Consider the following 26225-nt stretch of genomic DNA (forward strand, 5'->3'; position numbering starts at 1 on the left):
TTCCAGATATATTCATATAAATTCCTAAGTTTACTGTTTCAACCTGATCAATCAATCTTTTTATCTGTATGCTCAACAAATCTGAGCATAAATACACATCAGTACATCCAAATTGTCAAACTTCTTGACCCCAAACGGCTTTTCCATGGGCGTTGATCACATTCAGGAGGTAAACAAACGCACGTGGTCGCTGTCAGCTGTTCTCAAATTCTGTGTACCAGTTTTTATTCTAAGGTATTTTTGCCGTGAGTGCCATGAGTTAATGCACCTGACAGATTTATATGTAAGCCACAGAATCATCAGTGATCTTTTTGTGCTTTTTATCAAACCGAATCAGTGAGAAACGATGACAGAAGTTTTGGACGCGTTCGAATAGTTTATTGTCAGCGTTTAACACACCCTTTTTGATTACCAGGAATGAGACGTGTGTAGAACGTGTGCGTGCTTCCACTTGTTTATGTTTGAATCCAGAGACGAGTATAACCCTGTGCAGAAAGACGCAGAGATAAACCTGAGTCACATCGTCAAAGCTCAGCCTGAGGTGAACCCTCAGCTTACCCCACCTTTTTTACCCCCCTCTTCTCGGGTGGGGGCACCCTGGCGTCACCTGTCTGTCTCTGAAGGTGTCAGAGCGCCGAGGTGGGGCACGCCTCGCTTCTCCAAAGACGGTTGGGATCCCAGTTAGCTGGAGGCCAATCATCTCCTGATCCGCGAAGGTATCACCTCGTTTAAACGCTTTCCTGGCCACTTTTTTTGCGTCCCCGATGTACCTTTTCCCATTTCTTTTTCCCTCCTGGCCTTCTTCTTCAGCTCTTTTTTTCCTGTTCATTCTGGACCTCCCGTCATGCCAAACCTGCACGCTTTGATGCCCTTCATTTAGCTCGTCAACAGCGGTGACACATGCACCCATTCATCCTGCCCTCTCCACTTTGTTGGGAGACTGTTCCAAATCAAGCAGCAACAAGCACAACCCATTACTTCCCATTGAAAATTTTCTGCCCAATAGAGCCTACAGACATTCGGCTCGCTGAATATTTGGCCTTCACAAAAGGATTCCTTCTCAGAGATCCCTCATACAAAGCCGGGGGAGAACATAATTTGCGCTGCGTGTTTTCAGGGAGATCTCATCCTGTCAGAGGTGAAGGGTCTTTCATCTCCGGGGGTGTCCTGAGTGGCTCTCTTGTCTTGCTCAGAGCGTGCAGGGGCACAAGGCTGAGTGGCAGGCAGCGGTCGGCAGCAGCGGCTCGGACAAATCCCTCTCTATCTGACCCCGAATCCTCCGGGGGAGATTCGGCGAGCCGCAGTGAATCACCTTGAGCTTAATGATTTGCAGGAATACAGAGCGAAGGGAGCTGGAACCTCCAGGGCCGGAGTTTATCTGCCGGAGCTGACCCTTTGATCCAGCCCACAGATTAACCCCGCAGACAAAGAGAAGGAGCCCTGGATGTGTGTGGAAGAAGTGGACGGATCTTGAGAGCATGTATCTCTCGTGTGCGAATATTTGTGAGGAGATGTTTGAGCGTTAAATGACCTCGGCACGACCTCGAGACTCTGGCGAGACCAATAAAAGCGTTTACAACTGACCAGTGCATTACCTGACCCTGTAGTCCTGTTCCCAGGAGAGAATCACAGCCATGTTTGTCTTTTGTCCATCATATAAAATTTCACTTATCTGTTTTAGTTTGCAGGTTTTGGAACAGCAATGACATTTAGATCCACTGATTATTCCATACAAATGTGCTGCATCCCTCATTAAGAACTGAGCGTTGTTACTGATATTCATTACACAAAAATAAATACCTATTAAGTCTAGGCTTATCTTGAATTTGATTCTAGAAGCAAAGATAGTGACTTTCAGATTATCAGGCATTAAAAACAGACACAATTCTGCAGAAAAACTTACTAGAAATGTTTTAAATCTACAAATAAATTGAATTTTAATCAGTCCTTCAAGTACTTTTTACTTCTGCTGCATTGTTCAAGTTTTATTTTATTTTCATTACACAGAAAGAAAACAGACATAATAACACATCTTAATTTATCGATTTAATTATATTATATTAAGCTGGATTTCAGCCACACTTGTTGCTGTTACTCATGATATCCATAAAATGCTAATTCAATTTTTTATCAACTTCATTTGTCCAGCTAAAGTTTGCAGCTGTGTTGGGTAAAAACTTTTGTTTTTCTTTTCATTTTTTGTCATTTTTTATGCCTTTAAAAAACAAAAACCTAGGAACAAAAAAATAACTTATATTTGATACAAATGAGACTGTTCATAAAAAATCTACATGTTTCAAATGATGCCAACCCCAAGGTAAACTCTCAGAACACCAACAAAGCTGGTAAATCTGTGCCTCATATTAAATATATTATTTTAAATTTTCAGGGTGTAATTTGGTCCTATTTTCAAGTGTTTATGTGCAAACTTCTGGACTATTTATAACCTCGATTTTAAAACTAACAGCAAGCCAAGAAAATAAATCTCACCTCATTAAATGATATTTATATTAGATTTTATGATATGTAGATATTAAACCGAGAGGTTAAACAAATTTACCTGAGAGCCCAAAGAAGTCAGTTTTATGACCATTCTGTCCAGTTTGTGTCAGCTTTGAATCAGTGCTGCTGAAGTTTACGATTGTTGTTCGATGTAAAAGTAAAGTTTTATTTTAAAAAGACTCAATGCTAATTGTAGAAAAGCAAGTTTAGTAGGAGTGAAAGGATCTGTAAAGTCTTAATGCTCGAGTCCTGCGCCAACACTTTATATTTTTAGTTGACTAATCAGTTATTTTCCTGCTATAAATGTATTTTTTTTCATAAACTTTACCTAAAACCCATTTAAAAGCACTACTTAGTTACTCAAATCAACATTCTTGCCACTGAAACCCACAGGCTCCACGTCTTCGGTGGACAGAAATGGTTTTTCTTCATGAAATAATCCAGTTCGTTGACCGGTTTGTGGATGAAGAAGCTCCGGCGACCACCCACTGGTCGTGTATCAGACAGGAAGAGTTAAATCTCCATGTTTGTCTGCCGCTGACAGACGGAGGGAAGAAGGCCTCCAGCCCCAAGTCGCTCGGCTCACGTTGATATTTCTCTGACGTTTGACAACCTTGTTTGGATCCATAACCGAAGATCTCTGGTTTGGAAGGAGACTCTCCAGCTGGGAGCCACATTACGCAAGCTTTTTTAAAATTATTTTAAGACTCATCCACGACGAAGCGCTGCTTTCTGCTGCAGCCAAAGATTCAGTCCTAATAAAGTCTGATATTATCAGTTTGCAAACTTGATTTATCATCATGTTGACTCTTAATGAGAAAAGAAGAAACCCTCATCAGATGATACAGATGGCTCCATGCATTTTAATTTAATTATAATGTTTAGTTCTTTAACATCTTCCTGGTTTGTTCACCACAGACAGAACCTAAAACTGCTTTAGATCGTTCAAAAACAAGAGGTTAAAGGTTTTATCTTCTACTTTCATCATTTCTTGGTGAAAAACATGAATACTTTGGAAAATATAAATCATAGTTTATGTTTTGAATCTTTTTTTGTTTGTCATTTTTACTTTTTTTTTGTTGGTTTGCATCTTTTTCAACCATTTTTAACCCATCTGTAGTTTTTAGTCTTTTTATTTGTTAGGATAAAGTTTTATCTGCTTTGGGCCATTTCGGGTCATTTTTAGGGCATTTGTGTTATAATCATCACAGTTTTTAATTATCATTAAAACTTATAGTTGTTTGTTATCACTGTGAAAACTCATTTAGTCGATCTGAATCTGTTTTAAGTTCTTAAAAGTCCTGTTGCTTCTGGTTTTTGTTTTTTTGGGGGGGGTTCTTTAAGCAGTTTTGTTGTTGTTTTTCTACAATTTGAGTTGATTTTAACCAATCCGAGTCTTGTTGAGGTTGTTTATCAGCATCACAGTTTCTTGTGACTCATTTTGAAACCGTTTGAGGCCATTTTTGAGAAAGTAAGTCACAATCATCATTAGCCAATTCAAACCAGTTGAAGTCACTTTAAGTTTGAGTGAGTTTTCTGACTTTTTAACATAACATAGCATAACACATTAAAAGATAAAACATTAACTTGATAGAGCTCCTAAGTGTCTTTATTTAGTCACTACTGTATGTAGCTGTAATGCTCCAGGTACCAAGAGTAAAACGTGTCTTTGGTTCATTATCCTTTAAACTCTGGATCCAGTCCTGCCACTCAAAGACAAGCGACACTGATTCTCCTGTAAGGAGTCTAAACACAAAGTACAGGCTTGTCATTCCTCTTCAGCTTTGAGACTGGTAGCTCTACTAAAGCCCCCAACACTACGTTTGGGATCAAGACAGAATATTTTGAATCTCCGTCTCCTAAGCCACCTGGTGACTCAATCCCATCTCTGTCCCTCTGCACCCAGCAGCACTTATGACCCTGCTCTCCTCCGATGACTGACAGCTGCTCTCAGCTTTTATTGCCTCACAAAAACATATTTTAAATCAGATTTACCTTTCATTTATTTATTTTTTTTTACAACGAGGAAGAGATTGATGAAGAGGGGGACGGAGACAGGGTGAGCAGGAAGGGAGGGAAAAGCTTCCCCAGATGAAAATCCTAAATCAGCGTGCCCTGCTGCAGCTGAGGCCGACGAAGGGATTGCATTTAATTTATTCTCCTAAGCCTGGGAATCAGGCCATCAAAAGGGACCAAACGATCAGGTTTCTTGCACTAAATGGCCCAACGGTGTGATCCCAGACTGGGATCTGACTTAACCCTTTCAAGGTAACAGGCGAGCATCAGGGTTAGCAGACCTTTTTTTTTTTTTTTTTTTTTTTGTCAAGACTAATTTATCCTCTGATGCTGAGGATGAAGCCAGAAAAACCCTTCAGTCCTGACGGTGACACGACGAGAGCAGGTGGCTCCTTCCAGCGTTTGATATCTTCTTTTTTAACCCTGTTTAATGCTTGTTGATCACGAAGCGGGGCATTTGAACGTAACCAGTTTTTTTGAGCCTCCATAGAAATTCAGATGGATTAATTAGCACAATTTATTATAACCGGGCCGATGATCAGCATGTGAGATATACATTCTGATTTTTATGTTTAAAAAATGGAGATTGTAAAGTTGGCAGATGAGTAAAACATCCCTCAGGGTTGCTATTATTTTATTATTTCAAATAAACAAATTTTCAGACTCAAATTTCATATAATTGGTTTTAATTTGAGGGATATTTTGACATCTATGTACCCTCGTTACTTCAGCTGTACCTTGAAGAGTTTGGCCATGGTAACTTCAACAAAGGTACTTTTTTATACCCTATTTTTGAACCTTTGAAGGTCATTTTTAGTCAGCCAACTTTCTCAGCTGTGTCCCTCAAAGAGTAATTAGGATTCAATAAATATTTCAGGGGGATTCAGGTCATGAGTATTTATGCGCCGTGTAAAACCTTACTGTAATTAAAACTAGCATTTTTTAAGGAATCCATATTTCCATCTGCTTGTAAGTCAAAGTGTGTTTTGCAGATGAGTCTTATTTTGGCCTCTAAATCTGTCAAATCTTTTCTGTAAAATAAAAACCTTGAGTTGAAAATCATTTATTGTTAACTTCAAAGTGCTTCAAAATGTGACTTTTTTAATCTTTTACTGCGAAAGTGATGAAGTTTCAGCATGAACTGCCCAGTTTGGACTCTTTCTAACATTCATTTTCATCGTTTGTGTCCACCAAGCTCTTTGTGATGTTTTTTTTTCCTTTCTTTTCCCCCCTGAAAGTTTAAATCCAGTAGCACTTGGAAGCAGACTTGTTGTTGTTCAGGCTCCAGTCGGGACTTGCGGCCATAAAGAACATAATATTGTCTTCTTATGAAGACGATGAAAAGCAGAGCTGATCTCTGACCAGCTCCTTACCCCTCATCTCCTCTCCTCCTTGATCTTCCCACATTGTTTGCTTAACTTTATTTTCTGTTTTTCCTCCCGCCCCCTCCCCCAGTAATTTTTTCGTGCAAAGAATAAAATTTCTTCTGCGCGGGCTCTGGGAAAGGCGGCCCTTGGATTGGCCCTTCCCCGTACAGATGCTTTAAATTTACCAGGCTTTTCTGGCTGCTAGAGAAGCATCATGAAGGGATGGTGGAACAGAGATGGGAGGGAGTGAAACCTGCCTGTATTTCCTGTGGATTAAAAATCAGATGGGCGCCTTCAGAGGAGGTCTCAGGTCCTGGCCTCCCTGGCTGGCTGGGAAACTGACCCCCATCTGACTCCGTGGTCCTTACTGTTCCCTGGCAGCGTGACGCCCCGGGGACACGAGCCGGGATCTGGATAACGACTGCGTGGCGGAGCAAACCTGAAACCGTTTCACTTTGATACGCATGTTTTTTTAACCTTTACCTCAGGTTTAGTTCTGCCATCTTAAAATCCGAACCCCAGTTTGTGAGTTCACAAATATTAGTTTGAAAATAAATGAAGGTTTATAGGAAACAATAAGCTAAACCCTTCTTGGATGATATTATTTAACCCATAAGTGGGAAAAAAAAGCGTGTTTTATGAGGACCTACCAGGTGCTCTTCACTCTAAGTTCGCATACATACGGTGGACATATTGCACTAAATCCTAACTGATGATTATCACTCGCTGCCAAAAGCCAAAGGCAGATGATTTTGTTTTTGCTTGTGTCTGTCTGCGTTCGTGTCTCTGCTACCAGTACTGATACTTCAGTCCAGTTTAGGACTCAGGCAGCTGCAGGGGGTCTAAGATGTAGAAGTTTCATTCCTAAAAAACTGTATTTGGTTGTGAGATCTTAAAAGCAACACATTTTGATGTAAAAACACAAAATTTAAAGATAAATCTGCAGCTGGAAGTGCTAAACTTCAGCTGACTGAAGGAGCTGAATGATTAGGGGCAACATCAGTTCTGAAAAAGATGCAACTTTGTGTGAAATGTGAATAAAAACAGACTGCAGTGATTTGCAAATCTCTTAAACCCGTAATAAGATATAAACTATCTTATTATGTCCGACTTTTATGGCAGCAGCACATCCCAAAACGTTGGGACACGCTTATGATTTTTACTGTGAAGCATCTCCTCTTCTTTGAACATCAGTCTGCAAACATTTAGGACCTGAGGAGACCCGAGGAGACTTGAGGAGACCTGAGGAGACCTGAGGAGACCTGAGGAGACTTGAGGAGACTTGAGGAGACCTGAGGAGACCTGAGGAGACCTGAGGAGACCTGAGGAGACTTGAGGAGACTTGAGGAGACCCGAGGAAACTTGAGGAGACTTGAGGAGACCTGAGGAGACCCGAGGAGACCTGAGGAGACCTGAGGAGACGTGAGGAGACCCGAAGAGACTTGAGGAGACCTGAGGAGACTCGAGGAGACCCGAGGAGACCTGAGGAGACCCGAGGAGACCCGAGGAGACCCGCGGAAACTTGAGGAGACTTGAGGAGACTTGAGGAGACCTGAGGAGACCCGAGGAGCCCTGAGGAGACCCGAGGAGACCCGAGGAGACTTGAGGAGACCCGAGGAGACCCGCGGAGACTTGAGGAGACCCGAGGAGACCCGAGGAGACCTGAGGAGACCTGAGGAGACTTGAGGAGACCCGAGGAGACCCGCGGAGACTTGAGGAGACCCGAGGACACCCGAGGAGACCTGAGGAGACCCGAGGAGACCTGAGGAGTCCCAAGGAGACAAGTAAAAACTTAGTCCGGTCATTATCAATAAATATTGTGCATCACTGTGAAAACTCCAAATCATCTGATGTCGTTTTAGAGAAGCTGCAGTAGGAATCCTTTTTCCTTTTTCTTCTTGTTATCCATCTTTTCACATAATGTGAGGCCAAAATTAGGCAACAATAGTTTCAAAATTACTTTTTTTTTTCCAGGTTCTTAAATTTATGCTTGTTTGACCAGTTTTACATCCGGGCGCCTTTCGGAACGTCCTCACAAGAACCGGTTTGATCTTCCTAAGCTCAGTCAGAAACACATTCGGCTTGTTGAGACGTCAGATTCAGAGGATCAAGCAAATCAAATAAATATATAATTCACTTTTTTTTTTTCATCTTTATTTATGCTCACTTTAATGCACTAAAGACAGATTTATTATTCCATTCAAGACACACTCTTGTTCTTGTTTGCAGAACTTTGGAGTCTTTTCTTATTAATTTCCTCACCAACATGCATATTTAATTTTATAAATCATTCTTCAGTGATGTATGTAAATTTATATAAATAAATTAAAAAAAGATTTCATAATTTCTGGAGAATCACTGTGCTGTTTTCAAAGATATTTTATTACCGGAGTGTATACAGACATTTTATAGAATCATCAACTATAGCAATTCTTTATAACGCAATTTACAATTTAGTTTTCTCATAAGAAAGTTAGGCTGTTGAAAAGTCCAAATGCAGCAGAACAATCGTGTTCCTCCGTGTATTATGTCCACCGTTCCCCAATTCAAATCCAACTCAAATCGACCAGCGTCTGTGTTTCAGGAGGCCTGATGCGGAAAGGAAACAAAAATCCAATGTTCGATCACACGGCGCCATCTGGTGGCAGACGAACACAAACTGCAGAACCTCCGTTTCCAGCAATAACAAAGTACAAATTCTTTATGGCAGAACAAAGACAAAGAAACAAAAAAAGAAGCAAAACACAAATCTGGTGCCATTTGTAACCAATGGGGAAAATCAAAATAAGAAATTAAACTCTGCTACAGTCCGATATTTTGCCATAATGTTTCACAAACACTCCCATCTATATGAACACTTATTGGAACACACAAGAGAAACAATAGGTGCTCTGCAAAAACCTCAAATCTCCTGTTATTTACCATAAACTGATTGATTTATGCTGTTAATAACAACACAATGCTGGCATTTCCATTGCACTTCTTTCTTTTCTTTTTTTTGTTTTTAAAAGATATTCAAGATTTTTGCGGCACTCGGAAGAAACTTTTGCCCGTCTAAACAAAGGCAAAAAGAGAAATTTGCAACACACAACACAAAAACTCTTCCTATTACACTGATATTCAAGTCTCCTAAAGACCAAAGCAGACCAACATGAACTTACCTTCACCTTTTCATTATACAGTACAACAGATGTTCCAAACCGATACCAAAAAGTACAACACACAGGTAAATGTGGTGTGATACTGAGCTCAAGAGAAAGAATAGCTGTTTTTAATGTCTTCACTGCCTTTACATGCATTAACCCGTATTATCGGACTTCACTAGAAGCCTTTGTAATTGAGGTGCAGCTATGTCTTATAATATCTTTTTTATTTATATTTTAAATCGTATATAACCTAAAGTTTTTAACTGCTGATTCGGTTTTGTTCGGCACTGTTTGAATTGAAAGACCGCAGAATGAACAGCACACGTCTACGTTTAAACACCAGGTGTGAGAAGGAATTAAGAAACTAAAAACAATAGGAGTTAACATAATGCAAAATCAGGTTCCCGGCCTTTAGAATTCTTCTTTTTTCTTCATTTCTAATAAATTACCAGTAAACAACTTCCTCTCTTCTTGCAGGCAAAAACAAAAACAAAAAAACCCCCAGGAGGCAGGGAAGAGGGACGAAGGAGGGGAACGTCCCGCCCTTTAGCTCGTCTCCAGCTTGGCCATTTCCTGCACGTAGATCCCGATGCTCTCGCTGTCAAACAGCACAAAGTAGACGGTCTTGATGGTGGAAGACATGGTGGCGACGAAGTAGCTGGAAATGGCCTTGAGGATCAGCTGAGCCGCCGTCTGCTTTGGGAAACCGTTCCTGACGCAGAAACACAAAGTGCAGAAAGATGTCTATTAAATCTCCAACAATCAGATACTACCCTTACACAACAATCAGACATATTAATAAACCGAGTGGATCTTATTTTAGTCTACAGGAAGAACATTTATGCCTTTTTGTGTCTGGACCAAGAACCTCACACCGTGTCTTTGATCATGTTTGCAACAATATTTATTTAGGAGAATTATAAATTAACAAAACGAGTTGAGAAATTCTCTCTTCAAACATTTATGAGCTGGATGGAGCTGAATGGACACGCATACAGATCTTAGGTTCGAAGTCAGATTCAGATTTAAGGTCACGTCTGCCTTCAAAGACCAAAGCCAAAAAATAAACGTAAGGTTTAAAACAGCAGTTTATGAATAAATGAGCAGCAACTATCAGGTTTTGTATCCATCTTAGTTTAACTCAAGCCTAAAAACCTTTAAAAACTTTATTAATATTTTTATATTGGCTCAGGATTCTAACTTCACCTTTAATCTTCTCGACATCATGCAGATCATCAGCTGAAGATTTCTGATTTTTTTTTTAAAACGCTGCCACTAAAATACAAAACCGTCACATTTCCAAACAGATGGTTTTTTGTTTTTTGAAATTGTGCGTTTCTTACCTTCCGCTACCGATGGAGGGGAAGGCCACAGACTTGAGTTTCTTCTCATCTGCCAGGGCCAAACAGTTCTTCACAGTCTTCTCCAGCATCTCCTCGCACTTATCAGAACCCCAGCCGGGACTGTTACAGTGGATCACGTACTTCGCAGGCAGACCAAAACCCCCGGTCAAAACAGCTGAGGGAGGAAGAAGAGGAAGAAGAGGAAGAAGAGGAAGGAGGGTTAGTGCGGTGAGAAGAACAGAGCAAATACTGTCTGAAAGGAACAGATGAACAAACTTCAGCTCAAACTATATTCACAAATTAGTAAAAATTGATTAAATATTAATTTTGTTTAAACTAGAGACACGCTGAGAGCGGAATGACTGCTGAAGCAGCTAAAAATGAGTCAATAGAGCTTGAAAAAACAAAACACCAGCTAAAAGCCAAAAAATAGCAGCTAAAAGTAGCATAAGAAGACAAAAAGGAGCAACTATTACTCAAACAGAACAATGTTTTTAAGGTATTTAAAAGATCTGAATGTATTTCTATGGGGAAAATATTTGTAAATTAAGTTAAATATTTTTAACTGAACGTTTTCATGTACGAACAGTTAAAACTGCTAGAACAGAAAATTTTGAAAAATATGAATTTATACAGATAAACACTATAAAGCTTTATGTGCCAATTTGTTTCATGATAAGACAAAAAAAAAGCTTTAAGTTTTTACATTCTTACATTTCAAAATGTCAGAAACAGTAAACTCTTTGATTTAAAAACCAGAAAACAAACTATCTGCAACACTTTAAACTGTTTTAAATTTCACTAATAGAAGTTAAGAAGTAGAATGAAGGCTTTCCTTTTTCTTCTTCACATTTTTTGTTGTGATATTTTGTCTCTGGGATGATTTTATTCAATCGAACTGAGTAAATCTGTTCCCTTCAGGCGCAGCTGGAACCTGTCAGAAGTCTAAACCCTAGAAGTTGGGTTTGGAGGCCAGAGGTGCTAAATGAGCACTTTTCTTTGTGCAGAAGAAGAAGAAAATCTCAAACAGCTTAAACTGGTTAAACCGGAGCATTACAGGGAGGGATGGAGGGCAGAGGAAAAAAATTACTCCTCCGGGGAGCAGCAGCACGAGGGAGTTCAACGTTTAGTTAAGTCCTCCATCGACCCGGCAGCTGTAAAAAGTCTACTTCAGCCCAAACCCCCGAGTCTGTGGTGTGAGAAAGGCTCCAGTCAGAGTTCATTAGCTCGCAGAAATCGTGCGACTGGACTGCAGTCAAAGTTGAGGATGAGCTGATTTCCAGATGGAGCTCAGAACGATGGAGGCGCCTCACACAGCAGAGGAGGAATCGCTGCATGTGCGGTCCTGAGGACGACGACGATGATGATGGGTTTCATGACCTGCTTCATGGTTTGGTTGGACGCCACAGCGTGCGGTCGTATTAATGTAGCAGACATCTGAAAAATCAGCTGTCAATCAAACGGTTTGAGGCTCCGCGTTTCATTTTTTGTTTAGTTCTTCGGAGAAAATAAAAGCCAAATGTCACAAAGCAAATGTTTCACATCAGCTCAAAGATCTGCTGTTTAATGTTCGAAACTGGTGCATCTGTTTTTAAAAACAGATAAAGAAAACATGCCTGACATTAACGATCGAAGGTTACAAACTGTCATAAACAACAAACAAACATTTATTACTGAACATGATTAAAATTGTTGATTTTTCCAACCTTCAGATTAATCCTAAAATGATTAAATAAACTGACTTTCTTTTGGAAGAATCTACAAACAAGCCTTTTAGTTTGTTTTGTTAAACGTTTGCAAATAAAACTGAAATATTCCACTATTAGTAATTGAAGGGTTCTGATCAAACCAGGGAAACAACAGTCACCATGAATAAAAACAGGAGATCCCTCCAGAAGGAAGGACTTCCCTCCAACAATCAGATCTTTATGGTAGAAGCTCAGGCAGAAGCAGTTCCTCGTTAAAACGTACAAAACAACCAGAAGGGAACATGAACTTCCTGTTTGATCAGGGGAATCAGACTTTTAACCTTTTTGGCTACATTTACCAACAGCACATGTGGGAGAAACCAGGAACTTAGAAACACCTCATCAACGCCATCCTGACAGCCAAACATGGTGCTGGAACCAAGGCTGGGAGAACCATCAGGAGAGGCGCTCGGGCGGGCTGATTTCAGCCAGCAAACCAAAACACGAGGGTGGCTTTGAGCAAACTGTGAAAGTCCTGAAGCGACCCAGCCAGACCTACACCGAGTATCTCTGGGGAGGACTAAAAAAAAGGCTGTAAAACGATGATCTTCATGCGATCTGGTTCATCTTAAGCTTCAGAAGAGCTGAAGGATCGCTCTCAAAAAGACTTGGGGATTTCATTCCTGCCAATAAAAGCTCCAAACGAGTGGTCGTTTTGTTTCTCTTTTGTTATTGTGGAGAAACCACGCAGACTAATGAAGAAAAACTAAATCAGCTGCAACGACACAGATTTTTTAAGTGCCGACACAATGACTAATAAATGCCGTTATTATTACAATGTGTTTGAAAATCAGAGGAGCTTCTTTTTCATGTTAAAGCCTTAAATGAAGCCAGTTCAGCAACAGTCTTCTCCAAAAAAGGTGAGCGGTGAGATGTTGGGAAGCTCATGCTCCAGTCCGTATATTCCCAGGATCCTCTCCTGCTGTGATTAATAAACTCTGTGACCCATGTGTCCTGTTGGGTTTTTTAGATGTTTAATCAAATTGCTCAAGTGCTAGATCTCCTTCCTCCTCTGGGCATAACTTTCAGTCCGCTCTACATTTGTCCCCAGACCTCCACACGGCCGACGCTGCTCCTCCTCTACCGCCCGAAGGCTCGGCTGAGAGGTGAGCGCCACGCTGCCGTAAAGTGGTATCAGAACGATGAATGTGAGCACACGGTATCAGACCAATACCCCAAACTCCAGGGAGAGTGATGAGTGTTTGATAAAGTCAACATAAATCTCAGATAATGACACAGAAACATGAAAGTAACAGACTAATAAAATAATGTAAACAACAAGCAGGGCTTCAACAGTGTGACTCTCTGAATACTGACACCTAATCTTAGATCACTGTCCCAAAAAAATAACTAAACAGAGCTTAAAGTATCTCAACCTTTGGTGAAACAACAGCTCTGTTTTTTAGTAATAAATTAATAAAAACTGTCATCATCTGCTCTGTGCACTTACCACCAGCCACCTCCAGAGGGCCGTTTTTCTTCTTCAGATCCTGCAGGGCTTCAGTGAACTCTTTCCCTCCTTTTTTCTCCAGAGCAGAGCCTGTGAGCGGAGAGAAGACTGATTAATAAAAGAAAGAAATAAAATCTCAACAAACTGCAGACAGACAGCAGAAAGCAGGGCAGCTGATTGGTGCTCGTGCAGACAAGAAGGCAAGCAGGAAAAACGTGAGGATGGATGGAAAGACTGACGGAAAAGCAGACACACAACAGAGCTGTCAATCATTTCATACGGCCTCTCTGAATCTCTGAGCTCTCGCTGTTTGCTACAAGACTTTGAAGAGGTTTCTTCAAAGACTCGAGGCTGCTACTTTTCTAAAAGAGTCTGTAAATTTAGCGTATTGAAGCCTCAGCCTTTAATTTCTTCCCTCTGTTCTTGCATACAGATTTACATGAAATGGACCTTCAGTCCATCTCTTCCAAGCCCATCTAGTGCCAATCGTTTCTGCTTTTTTATTAGACTTTAAGGAAACCACATCAAGTGGCCATTTAGGTTCAGTTAGTAAGTGAACGAGACGTCTTAAAGTTGGATATTTTGATCAGTCATGGATGTCATTTCAGCACAGATTTGCTCAGAGCTTCAGAGAGGAGCCGTAAAGAAAAGCAGAAAAAAAAGAAGCCCATTTCACTTCAGCAGAAACAGAAGATTTCATGTTTTGGCTGTAATTTTGTTAAAGACACAAATATCAGTATCAGCCTTTTTAAGTTAAACCTTTTCAGATGATACAACAGTGAATCCAATCATGAAAGCCTGACTCTGTGGTTAAACAGCCTGTTGTTTGGTCGGTAACCGTTCAGCAGTTAAACCTTTGTTTCCCTGCGAGCACTGACCACGCCTCAGGGCTGAAGCTTTATCAGAAACTGTGCACCCGATTTCACACCAGCTCAACTGACAGCTTGGTCAAGAGTTCACAGGTCAAAGGTCATGAGACAGACTGTCTCAGGTGGTCGATGTTTCGGTCGTATGGAACAAACCAACAGCAGCGGCAGCTTTGCGTGTCCATGATTACAGGAGTAAAAAGTGCTTTTATTTAGTGGATCAGGAGAAAACCCAACATAACATTTGAACAATTTAAGCGTGACCTCATTCTGCAGGTTGGTTTGGGCTCGTGACAGCATCAACATTAACCTGCAAAGACTTCAAAACCTGAACTGACCTTTTCCTGCAGTTTGTCTATTATTTACACAGAAAGGAGGGTTTCCTAATGAAGCAGAAATACTGAGTCATCTCAGCGAAGGGTTGCCTTAAAAACTAGAAACAGCAATCAGAAAACAAAACGTCTTATTATCCTCCAACTCTGACAACATCAACGACCCTGAAGAGGATGAATTCTCAGAGCCCGATGACGAATATAAAAACAGAAACGAGCAAACGTGCTGCTACAAATAAAGCCATATAAAAAGATTTACAGAAGCACAAACTCATAACTCTCTGTATACTCTTAGTATTTGTACTGTGGTAGCTCCACTTTAGAGCTATTTACAGGACATTTAAGAAGTACGTTTAGTTCTGATAATGTCCAGTAAAGAATGGTAAACATCTTGTTTTAAGGGGGGCATATTAACATTTTATTTTACTCAATATTCATTCATTGTGATGAATTTTCTAACCTGCATCCCACTGGCTAGAATACCAGCAGAATCAAACAGTCTTGGAAGCAAACCAAGCTGTAAAAACATCTCCAGCTCCACTGACTGAATGAATATGAATTTATATCATTGACTAAAAAGCATCAAGTAAAAAAATAAATAAATCACTGAAAGATTGATGCTTTTCATACACAGTTTGAAGCTGAAACTATTATCACCCTCAGACGCAGGTGAGGTTTACGACAAGTTATCATGGTGATAAATTCATACTAAAACACTAAAAACTGATTTTAAGTCAAACAGAAAACAACTAACCCAACAATCTTTCTCCTTGCACATATTAGCTGTGATTCAGCTGTTAAAACTAAGTTAAAACTAAGTGTTAAAACTAAGTAAACTAAGTGAACTAAGTAAAAAAACATTATTAACAGGAAAAATTGTGTTTTCTGTGAAAATGCAGTGTGATTGCTGAGCGCTGAATGAGTTTGTGCGGAACCTAAAGATTAAATTATTGTTGTTAATCGTAGCTAAAAGCTCAGATTTGCTAAACAGTAGCTAAAACCATAGCCAACAGCTAAAATTATCAAGACAGTAGCTAAAAAAAAGGAGCATAAGTATGCTGAAGTGGATTTCAGAACCATGTTTGTGAAGAAACTGAACAAACGTCAGTGTTCTTCTATGTTATTATGCTATTATTTTGTAAATAAAAGTAAATAAGTTAAAAAGTATAACAATAAAAACTATAAGTCAGCATGCTTTGACCAGTCAAGACAAACATTTTGATCATGAATGGTTAAAATAGCACAAAGTATGCAGATGTTTTTTTTTAATAAAGCTGAATCAGCGTTCACACCATGACACTACTTAAATGGGTTTTTTTTTCTATAAAATAAGATTAATGAGAACAACGTGTGTGTCAGCAGCTGATTTTTTCATTTTTGCAACTTTAATTTCTCTCCAGGACATCACTGCAATAAATGTTCAACAGTTTCTGTTTCAACTTTAATTTCCACCGAAGATGCCGTAGAAATCATTCACAGCATCAATTTAAGGTTTCATTTTTTTTTAGCCTAATTTCCTGGATTACAGCCTCCTAGAGTGATAAAAAGTGTTGTTTTCTCCACAGACTGTAACATCGACCATCTGGACATGCAGAAGGAGAGCAGACAGGCAGCTGAGGTCTCTGCAGAGTCAGAGGTTCCTTTACCTACTTCACCACCTGAAAACAGGGAGGAGTTGGTCGGGTGAACGACAGCGTCGCTCTCCACGATGGAAATGTCGGCTTGAACAACTTGCAACTACAAGACGACAACAACGACAAACAGGCAACAACATGGTGGTAAAAACACAGCGAGTGACAACATGGGACAAGAGATGAGGGAGAGAAGTAGACGATCGAGAAGAACAGGAAGAAAAGACTGAAGTGAGCGCTCTCCTTATTAGCTGAGGACGTCACAGGAAACAAGGAGGCAACTGAGGAAGGAGAGGGTCATGACAACGTGTTGAATTAGGAAGCAGGTCCACACAGTTGGCTGGATTTAAATGTCTAGATTTATATTCCAGAAATAAAGAATCTTTTGTCTGTTTGTCCAACTGCATCGTCCTGCTTCCTGAATTTAACGATCACACTCCAGGTGAGTGATCTCCCAATCAGGCTGCGCTCTGCCTTCAACACACACCCGCCTTGGTTTCTGAAAAATAAAGCTCTGTTTGAGCGCTTCAATTTCCCTGAAATCATTTTAAGCAACAAAAAAAAAAAAACAACAAGATCTGGCAGCCAACTGAAAAAAATGCCAACCTGGAATGAACCTGGATACGTTCACACAACAGGAGGAAACAAAAAGAGACTAACTGCACCGAGAAGCTTTCATAAGAATCCTTGAAAGTCTACACAGGAAATATTTGCTTCTTTTTTATTAAACTGCATATCAAAGAATAAAGTTAAATATCTGAGATCTCACACTGTGAGCAGTTTTTTTTTAATTTAATTTCCAAACGATACCCAGTTCCTCCATGTTGCTCAGTGAAAGGCTGCATGTTTAACTTGGATTTTACCAGAACGGCTTAATGCATAAAAGGTTTACTGTCATCACAAAGGACTGCTTGAACTGCAATAAATCATGTCGGTTATATTCTGAATAATGTGCATTTTATGCTCAGATTCTCAATAAAACGTTTGAACAATCTGATGGACTCTCTCTGCTCAGTCCCTCTGAATAAAACTGTCTGTGTTGTTTGGATTTTCATGATCAGAGTGGATCACCAGGATGCTGTAAGGGTGAGTTTCCCTTCAGTTTAATGCTTGTTCTGATTGTTTTAAAGCCTATTGGATCTGCTGTGGTCACTGTGAGCTAGAATGTGCTGCTTCAGTCGCAGGACGACGTTCTGAGCAGCGATGTGTCGCTTTATATCCACCTAATTAAACACAGCGCAGATGTCGCGTCCAGTGTAGTAGGAGACAAAAAATGTAACACAAATGGCTCTGAACAGTGTTATTGTCAAAATAATATAGTTCAGATGTCTGAGTGTACAGTTATTTTTACAGAAACATCAGAAAATCTGCTGTCACGCTGACCTGATAGCCCCACTGTGTGGGATACACATTACTGTAACTGCCAGGTGTGAACACGACCAATCAGAGCTGACCGCTTGCAGTCGAATCACCTGAGATGGATATTTAACGGCAGGTTTGAACAGCCTCACAGTGTTAGGAGCGTCGTGATGGAACAAAACATGGCTTTACTACAACTGATAGTCATTATAATTCTCAACAATAATATCACCACTGAGTGTTTTTCTTACATGATGCAGGTCTATATTTTACTCATCCTTTAATTATTTAATTGCCTATTAAAGCTCGGCTCACTGTCACCAAAACATGTAAGAAGATTTGATTCAATGTCTACTTTCTATTTTTAATTAATTTAATGTCTTTAAAAGTATCAAAATGTGTCTACAAGGGGGAGTTTAAAAAGGCACATTTACAGGAACCTCATCCAAGAAAAAAAAAACCTCTCCATTCAGAAAAACTGAAGATCAAAAGCCTGTTGTTTATAAATTTATAAAAACCATAAAAAGCCTTTAGATTTTCTTTTAAACTGTCCAACGTGTGACACAAACATGCTGCCCACAGTGTGAGTGAATGGATCCAGATGAGACGATTTTAACCAGTAATTCAGAAGATGTTGTTCAACTGCTGGACATTCAAGGATTCAGATCTGAACGCCCGCTGGGACCGCAGAGGGTAGGGGGGACAGGGTATGGGGGAGCTCACCTAGATCATCTTTAAGTTCAAGCTCAGTATTGGTGGGGTTGATGACCCCGTCCACGTCAAAGCCAGCCAGGTTACTGACCTCGCTGTGGATGAGGTTGAGCTGCAAAAGGAGGAGGAGGAGGAAAGCAAGGGGCAGGCATGCGGAGGAGGAGATGGAGCAAAAAGGAAGAGGTGAGGAAGCAGAGCCAATAAAACCAGATTCACTCTGCAGCTCAGAGGGATACCTTGACTTTCTGAATCTATTTCAAGACAATTATTTCTTATATCATCATGAACACAGAAGTTCATTTAGAGTAAAGAAAAAAGAAACTCAACAATAACACGGTTATATTAAGCAAAAGCTGAGCAATATTATTTATGATTGAAAATCCAGATTCAGCTTCAAATCTAAACCATTTTATGTGTTTTTGTACTATGAAAGAATCCAAACCAGAACCGTAATCCTGCAAAATAATTCAACAAAACAGGCCAAACAGCCTGACTGTATTCAAAAATGATTAAAACTGGATGTAAACAATAATAATAAATTCAACTGAAAAAACTGTTTCACATCTTTGAAGCTTAAACAGAAAAAGACAAAAAGCACATCACTAGCAGAAACTAACCAAACCTTGTGACAAATAATGACACTGTCTCACTGGGTTGCGCCCGTCGGAGGCTAGTTGGTGAACAGGATTTGAGAGAGAGTCTCCAAAATGTCTTGAAACGTTTGCAGTGTTTCTCAATTTCCTCGCGTGATTCGCAGAGGCTCGCAGTCCTGTCGTGAAGCGCAAAGAGAAACAACGCGCACAACTTAAAACACATTTTCGACAGCTGTGACCACAAAAGCAGGCCATGAGTTTCAAAAACTTGGTCCAGATCTCAATGCAGCCGCTGGTCACAAACACCCAGAATTCAGTGAGACCGCACCAGAAAATGTCTCTATTTTTTCACAATTTTAAGTCGCCAACTAGTCTCCAACAGTGGCAGCCCAGTAAGATTAAACCCATTATTCAACTGACTAATTTAACAGGCCAATACTGGCCACTATTTCAAAAATATGAACTTGGCCATGGCTGGACATACCTAATTACCAAGTAAAATGAAGATGCAGCAGGTGCTGCTACAATCAGCTCACTGTAGCCCACTATTTAGTTTTTGTAAGCAAGAAGTCTCTTCTATATAATAGTGTTAAGTGTACAAAAAAAACTCAGATTAGTTGACCTCTACCTAACAAATCACACTGTATCACCTCTGCATCATATGACTGATACATCAGTTGAAAAATACTCCCCATTATCTGCGGTACAACTTAGCAATAAGGGCTGAAGTATCAAGGTATCCCTCTAAAATTTCAACCATAACACCCAGTTTGCACACATCGCAGTTACCGTTATTTACACCTCATGTTTCACGAATGAGCTTCAAAACGCAACATCTGATTAAAACGAAGCAAATCATCCACAGGAAAAGTAGTAAAGAAGTCAGAGTGAGACAGAAGATGTGAGTGAAACGCTGGAAGAACAGCACAGTTACAGAAATCAGCAGAGGAGCAACTAGCTTTTTCAGTTGATGGGTTCATTATCTTTGTCAGTGGGAGGTTAAAAGCCCTGGTGGGATTTTAACAGCTGCTTTATTCTGCGGTCAGCTCCACATTGCTGCACGGAGTTATCACATAATGAGGACAACAGACGTACAGAACAGAGCAAATCAGGTTCAAATCAATTCAGCCCGGGTCACTGAAACATGAAATAAAAGCTGTTGTTTTGTGCTTCTTCTGCCAGAAATCATTTGTTGCTCCGCACTAAGATAGAACTCATTATCTAAGGGAGGTGTTTATCTGTCTGGAGCAAACAAAGAGTCAAGACTGATTATGCTTTTATAAACAAAACTGAGAACGGAGCTAAATCATTCCTTAAAACTAAATGATTGGTTAATTTACCTCAAGCAGCATCTGACATACATGAGCCTAACTGAGCCGAAACACTGTCAATTCATCTAAACAAAAGGCTTTATTCCTTCATCCCAACCTCACTGAGATTCACCAATTTGTAAAATTACACTAATTCATTTTCAGTAAAAGATACTTCTCTGATCTTTTATGTGGGGAGAAAAAAAAACATAAGCCTCTCTGAAAGTTGACAAAGCATGAAATTGTTGCTCTGATTGAAATATGGTCTGGTTTTAACTTGAACGGAGCACACACAAAGGCGAAAAGCTCAATAATTCAAAGAAGTATTTTTAATGTGCATTTTCAAAGCCAAAAGAGATGAAGCACTGACTCCTCTGGCGTCTCCTTAACTCCTTAGATTCAGTGTTGTTCCTACAGCCTTTCATGTTATTTAAACTTCGTTTTTTAATGAGCCGTTAAATATGCTTCCACATACTGAGTCAGAAAAAAAGTTTTAAATCCTGTTTTTAACACTCAATAACACAAACTATCATACTACTATCACAAGTGGAAATATAACAGATCTATTGTGCTAAAATGTATTTTTATTAAAAATATAACACAGAGGAGATTCCTCAGAAGAGGAAAAAAGGAATGACCACCAGCATCATGGCGTAACACACATTAAACACTAAATACGGCCAAATTATTTGGATTAGTCTAATAAAAAATGTTTTGTTTCACAAAAAAAACCCATTATGACTGAAACAGACAAATGTGTTATTTTAAGAAAGTCCTGATCAGCACATCTGAGTGTTTTACTGTCTTCTAAGAATATCTACAAGTCTGTGGAAGAATCGTTAATTCGCCTCATTCAGTCAATAAAAGCTTTACATTCTGTATAATCAGCTGAGACCTGCCTGGGGTGAGTAGATCTCTGGACATACGGTGAAACTTACCTTCTGACCCAGGAAGAGGCTCTTGGTGGAGAGCACGGTGAAGCTGTCAGCTGGAGATCCCTCTGTGGTGCTGTCTGCCGACGCTGCCTTGCTCACCTCCCCCTGCCTCTGTTAAAGAGACAACAAACGTCGCCGTGTGACGCTTTTATTTCCATCTGTGACAGCTAAGACATACGTGTGCCCCTCTGTGTGAAGGTCAAAGGTTATTTCAATGCCTGGTGTCAGACAATTTGACTTATTTCTGAAAAATGACGCTGAAACATGGTTACATTTGCAATGTTTGGTTTCTTCCAAGTCTTTATTGCTTAAACAAATGAAACAACTGAGGAACCACTGAGTGACAGCAGCTCCATCAATTAGAATGGAGCACTGCTCACACCACCACCTCCACGTCACACCTACATGCCAACTCACTTCTGTGACTACCTCCCTTTGAGCAGCAGGATGACGTCAACCTGTCCTGTTACCTCACTTGACTGGTCAAATGCATCAGTCCCAGCTTAAAAGTGGGTTTTTTTGAGAGCAGCCATAAATGTTAAGTTAAAGGGTCAAAGGTCAGAACACACGTGTCAACAGGATGTATAATAAATGCATCTGTTGTTGGTTTTGCAAACATTATTTGTGTGACTTTTAATTAGGTCTTGCCATGCTTTCAAATTAATCAACATGCCATAAAATCATCCAAACGTGTTTCTTGTTCTCTTAATAAGCCAAGCAAACATTTAACCACAGGTGGTAATGACATACTGAACTTCCTTACCTAAACTCAGACATATTCAGGGTTAAAGTAATCAGGCTTTTCGCTTTGAGACATACCTTAGCCTTCCCTCCTGTCTTCTTGCCAGTCATTTTCTTGGCGGCTGTTTTCTTGACCGTCTTGGGCTTCTTCTCGGGAGCAGGTGAGACGGGAGTTTCCAGTTTGCCCTTTGCTCCCCTCTTCTTGGCCAGCAGCTCGGGATGGATGTTGGGCAAAACTCCACCCGCTGCGATGGTCACACCTTTGAGCAACTGACACAGGAAAACAAAATGCAGGATTTAAGACTTCACCGTCGCACAAATGAACCAGAAACTTATTTTGATGCATCAGAAAATGACTGAGAACTGTTTGCGAAGCGGCTCACTTGGTTCAGCTCCTCGTCGTTGGCGATGGCCAGCAGGATGTGTCGCGGTGTAACACGACCCTTCTTATTGTCTCTTGCTGCATTTCCTGCCAACTCCAGGATCTCAGCTAAATATCAAAGAAATATTAAGGGGATCCACCAGTAAATGATCTTGAACAGAAACTAAAAAAAGACTGAACAAGTATGGCTCATTTGGAAAGGTTGCCAGGAGAAAGCCTCTTCTCTCTAAACAGAATGTGGCACAACTTGTGTTTGAAATGTTGCATCTAAATAAACCACAAGACTACTGTACGAATGGACAGATGAGACCAAAGTAGAAATGTTTACAACACCGTGTTTAGCGACAACCAAACACAGCATATCAGCATAAATACCAAATACAATCTATTAGGCATAGTGTTGGAGAGGGGATGGTTTGGACTTCTTTTGCAGCCACAGGACCAAGGCATTGCAGTCATTTAGTCAGCCATGAACTCCTCTGTAGACCAAAGTATTCTAGAGTCAAATGTGAGGGCTCTAAATGCTAAAGCTTGGCCAAAATGGGGTGACGTCACAGGACAATGATCCAGCAAAACTACAGACTGAATCTACAGAATGGCTGGAAAAGAAAGGAATCGAGGTGTTGCAACGGAAACCGTCAAAGTCTAAACCTCAATCTGAATAAAATACAGAAACAAACGCCTGCAAACCTCAAAGAAGAGTGGGCCAAAATTCCTCTTCAGTGTGAACGACGAACGGCTTTTTCGTTTTGGCTTTGTTTATGTTCAATAAATAATGACTTGGTGAAACCTGTTGTTCATTTTTGTACACTTGAGTTTAGATTTTAATCATTTTAGAACCTGGACCAGATCTCTTGAAATGTAAAACCCTAGAATTAAAACTGGGTGGACTTTCTTTTTGTTCATGACTGCATGAATTACTGAGTATTAAGATAATGATTGTAGTGTTGGTGCAAAAACTCATTTCCAAAAAGGTCAGTAAACAGAAAGAGTTTGTGGTGACTGTGAATATCGTACAAATGTATCCCAAAACAAAGCTCACCAGTAAGGTACTCGAGGACAGCAGCCAGGTAGACAGGCGCTCCCACTCCTATGCGATATTTGGGTAATCCCCTCTTGATATAACGCAGCATGCGCCCCACGGGAAAGATGACTCCGGCCTTGGTGGACCGGGACGTCTTGGTTGACTTCTTCTTACCTCCTCGGCTGGACATGATGATGAAACTGCAACCAGTGTCGAGCTCTTCACAGGAAAAATATAAAATAAGAGGCCCATTAGCATATATGAGCATTACAGATTTACTTACGTCTGGTTTTCATGACAGTATGGTACATGCAAGAAGATAAAATACTTAAAATTATTCATCTTTAACCTTTATTTTAATGACTGATGGGACTTAAAGCGAGATTTGATTTGGTAATTAACTGAAGGAAGTGTCAAAGACTCCCTTTTCCAGAGCATGTTTCTGTACCAGCCAACGTTTCTGTGAACGGATCCTTTTTCTCGTTTTATATTCAACTTTAATTCGGTTTTATTTATTTAGCACTTTTTAAATGCAAGTGAGGCTCAAAGTGCTGAAGAAAGCAGAACATGACACAAAAACAAACAGGCAAGGAAGTAAGACAGTTTAAAATGGACTTAAGATGATTTAAAATAAAAAATACTCCCACATATATATATATATATATATATATATATATATATATATATATATATATATATATATATATATATATATTTATAGCATCAATAAGGGAATGGTAAATGAAATAAAACAAGCATCTTAAAGCAAGAACATATAAAAAAACTGGTACACACGGGCATCTAAGTAAAATGTTAAAATACTGAATGCAGGCTGTTCCAAAAAGGTCAGTTTTAAGCTGTGCTTTAATATTTGAAGAGGAATTCAAACTGTAAATACCAAGAAGACTTCTCAATTATGCCATAAAGTGCCACAAAGAAATAAGATCTGTTGTGATGAATGTTATTATTTTAAAAAAAAAAGAGGATTTTTTTCTGGCAAACCCAACCTGGAGACAATATTCAGCTGTGTTTTATGAATCCCAGTGGCATTAGGTGGGTAATGACTCAAGATCCACAACAGGATTTTTATTAATGTCACTCTCCTGCAAAAAGGCAATCTAAATGTCACATCTCTGTGCAGGAAAATGTGAATTATCATAAGATCCCCCTGTGTGAACAAATGTTTTATTCATGACATTTGGCATTATAATCCCAGGAATGGTTGTTTATTAAATAGGCGTAGTTAAAGACATTTTTATATAGGTAGTCTGCAATTAAAAAAAAACTATGATTCCAGTCAGCTCTGAGTAATTTCATGTAAATAAATGTTACAGCAGCAGGTTTGTCTGTCACTGGGAATCAATTTACCACCACAGGCCACGCTTCCCCCCCACCTCCCCCACCTCCCCCNNNNACCTCTTCTTCTTCCTCTTCTTCTCTGCTCTAATGCAAACACTTCACGCGCCACATTCCGTTTAATGTAACGTTCCCCGCGGCGGCTACGGCGGTTACAGACAAACACAAGCGTCCGGCCCAGGTGTAGGTGGGTTTGTAATCATCAGCCGCGGCGGGCATTTCTCTCCCCCTCCGCTGCCCGCTGACAACCATTTCCGCATGTCAACAGCCGGCCGAGCGCCTCGCGCAGGTAATTCATTTCCTCCACGCGGCAAAACAACGAAAATAAAAACGACCGAATTAACGGCTGGATTTGAGCTGTCAGGAGGGGAAAGGGTGGGAGGACATTTTCCCCCGTTCGGGTTCAGCGGCGCTTTCGGATGGAAATAACCCCGGTGGAGCGGCGGCAGCTGCCCGCTCCTCCTCCTCCTCCTCCCCTTCCCTTCCCTGCCTGTCAGCTCCAGAAACACACGGTCTCCGCTCTCGGCCTCCTCCATGGCAGGAAAATTTTAAAAAATAATAACAACAATAATAATAACGGCTCAGTTCGGGCGCGAGGGTTCCCCACTCTACCGATGCGTGGAGCATACGAACCTGGTGGGGTTTTACTTACCAAAAATAAAAAAGAAACGGCAGAGCGGAAAAAAAAATGTCCCCCCCTCGGTTCTCCCGGTAACAAGCCTGGGCAGTGTCCCCGACTCCCACAATCCACAGCGGCTGGAGGATCGGCGCGAGCCGGCGCTGCCCGCGGAGCTCGACCGCCGAGATGATCTTTAACCCTTTACTTCTCCAGCCCGATCAAAACACAAATACTGAACGTCTCCAGGGCTGTGTGACGTTAAAGTTCAAGCTTTTAAATGATAAAAGATAAATACAACTGACGCAAAGGAGCTTAAAATCATACAAACCTGCTCATCTTATTTTACATAATACATTACTTAGCGGTTAAAGTGTGTGTTTCTTTAAAAAAAAAAAAAGTCTGACTAAATACAAAAATTACAAGTATTTAAGTTATGGTATTAAACAAACAGATTAACTTTATGAGCAAAGCAACTGAGAAAAAACGCATGAAACTAGAAACATTTGCATTTTGTGTGTAAATAGTTGAAAATGAGCTGTTCAAGTTAAAACAATCAGAACAGAAGCTAAACTTAGCTTCACCAAAGCTGAAAGCTAAAACCAGAACAGCAGCTGTACGTTAAACCGAGCAGAATAAGAGCTAAAATGAGAAATTAGCAAAACCGAAGGTAAAAGGTAAAAAAAATTACAAAACGATAAGTAAAAAGTACAAATAACACAGGATCTAAAAGCTAAAAATTAACAAAACAGAAGGTGAAAGCTCAAATTAGCAGAATAGTAGGTAAAAGCAGCAAA

General features: G+C 40.2%; 1 protein-coding gene across 4 annotated transcripts; it reads right to left on the minus strand.

The window, feature by feature from the left end:
• Window positions 1-8246: 8246 nt before the first annotated feature.
• LOC108238083 (core histone macro-H2A.1) lies at window positions 8247-25612 on the minus strand. 4 transcript variants are annotated; one of them, XM_017419927.3, is made up of 9 exons: window positions 25465-25612; window positions 23475-23675; window positions 22434-22540; window positions 22129-22320; window positions 21313-21420; window positions 18484-18583; window positions 13573-13662; window positions 10375-10549; window positions 8247-9743 (listed from the first exon to the last, which is right to left on the minus strand). In XM_017419927.3, the coding sequence occupies exons 2-9, from the start codon at window positions 23644-23646 to the stop codon at window positions 9578-9580; spliced, it is 1110 nt and encodes a 369-aa protein (XP_017275416.1). In that variant the 5' UTR covers window positions 23647-23675; window positions 25465-25612; the 3' UTR covers window positions 8247-9577. The 4 variants fall into 4 exon arrangements, with proteins under 4 accessions (XP_017275416.1, XP_017275417.1, XP_024862500.1 ...); XM_017419928.3 differs by lacking the exon at window positions 18484-18583 and adding an exon at window positions 16417-16507 and having other exon boundaries at window positions 25465-25611; XM_025006732.2 differs by lacking the exons at window positions 8247-9743; window positions 18484-18583 and adding an exon at window positions 16421-16507 and having other exon boundaries at window positions 10412-10549.
• Window positions 25613-26225: the final 613 nt, after the last annotated feature.

The sequence above is a fragment of the Kryptolebias marmoratus genome, linkage group LG13, assembly GCF_001649575.2.
Source record: "Kryptolebias marmoratus isolate JLee-2015 linkage group LG13, ASM164957v2, whole genome shotgun sequence".
Classification (NCBI taxonomy): Eukaryota; Metazoa; Chordata; class Actinopteri; order Cyprinodontiformes; family Rivulidae; genus Kryptolebias; species Kryptolebias marmoratus.

Coding starts and splice junctions, on each gene's coding strand:
- LOC108238083 (XM_017419927.3), bottom strand. CDS start 23,646: ATGTCCAGCCGAGGAGGTAAGAAGAAGTCAACCAAGACGTCCCGGTCC. Junction 21,421..22,128: donor AGACAGGAGGGAAGGCTAAG/GTATGTCTCAAA, acceptor TCTCTTTAACAG/AGGCAGGGGGAGGTGAGCAA. Junction 9,744..10,374: donor CCCTCCATCGGTAGCGGAAG/GTAAGAAACGCA, acceptor TTTCTGCGTCAG/GAACGGTTTCCCAAAGCAGA.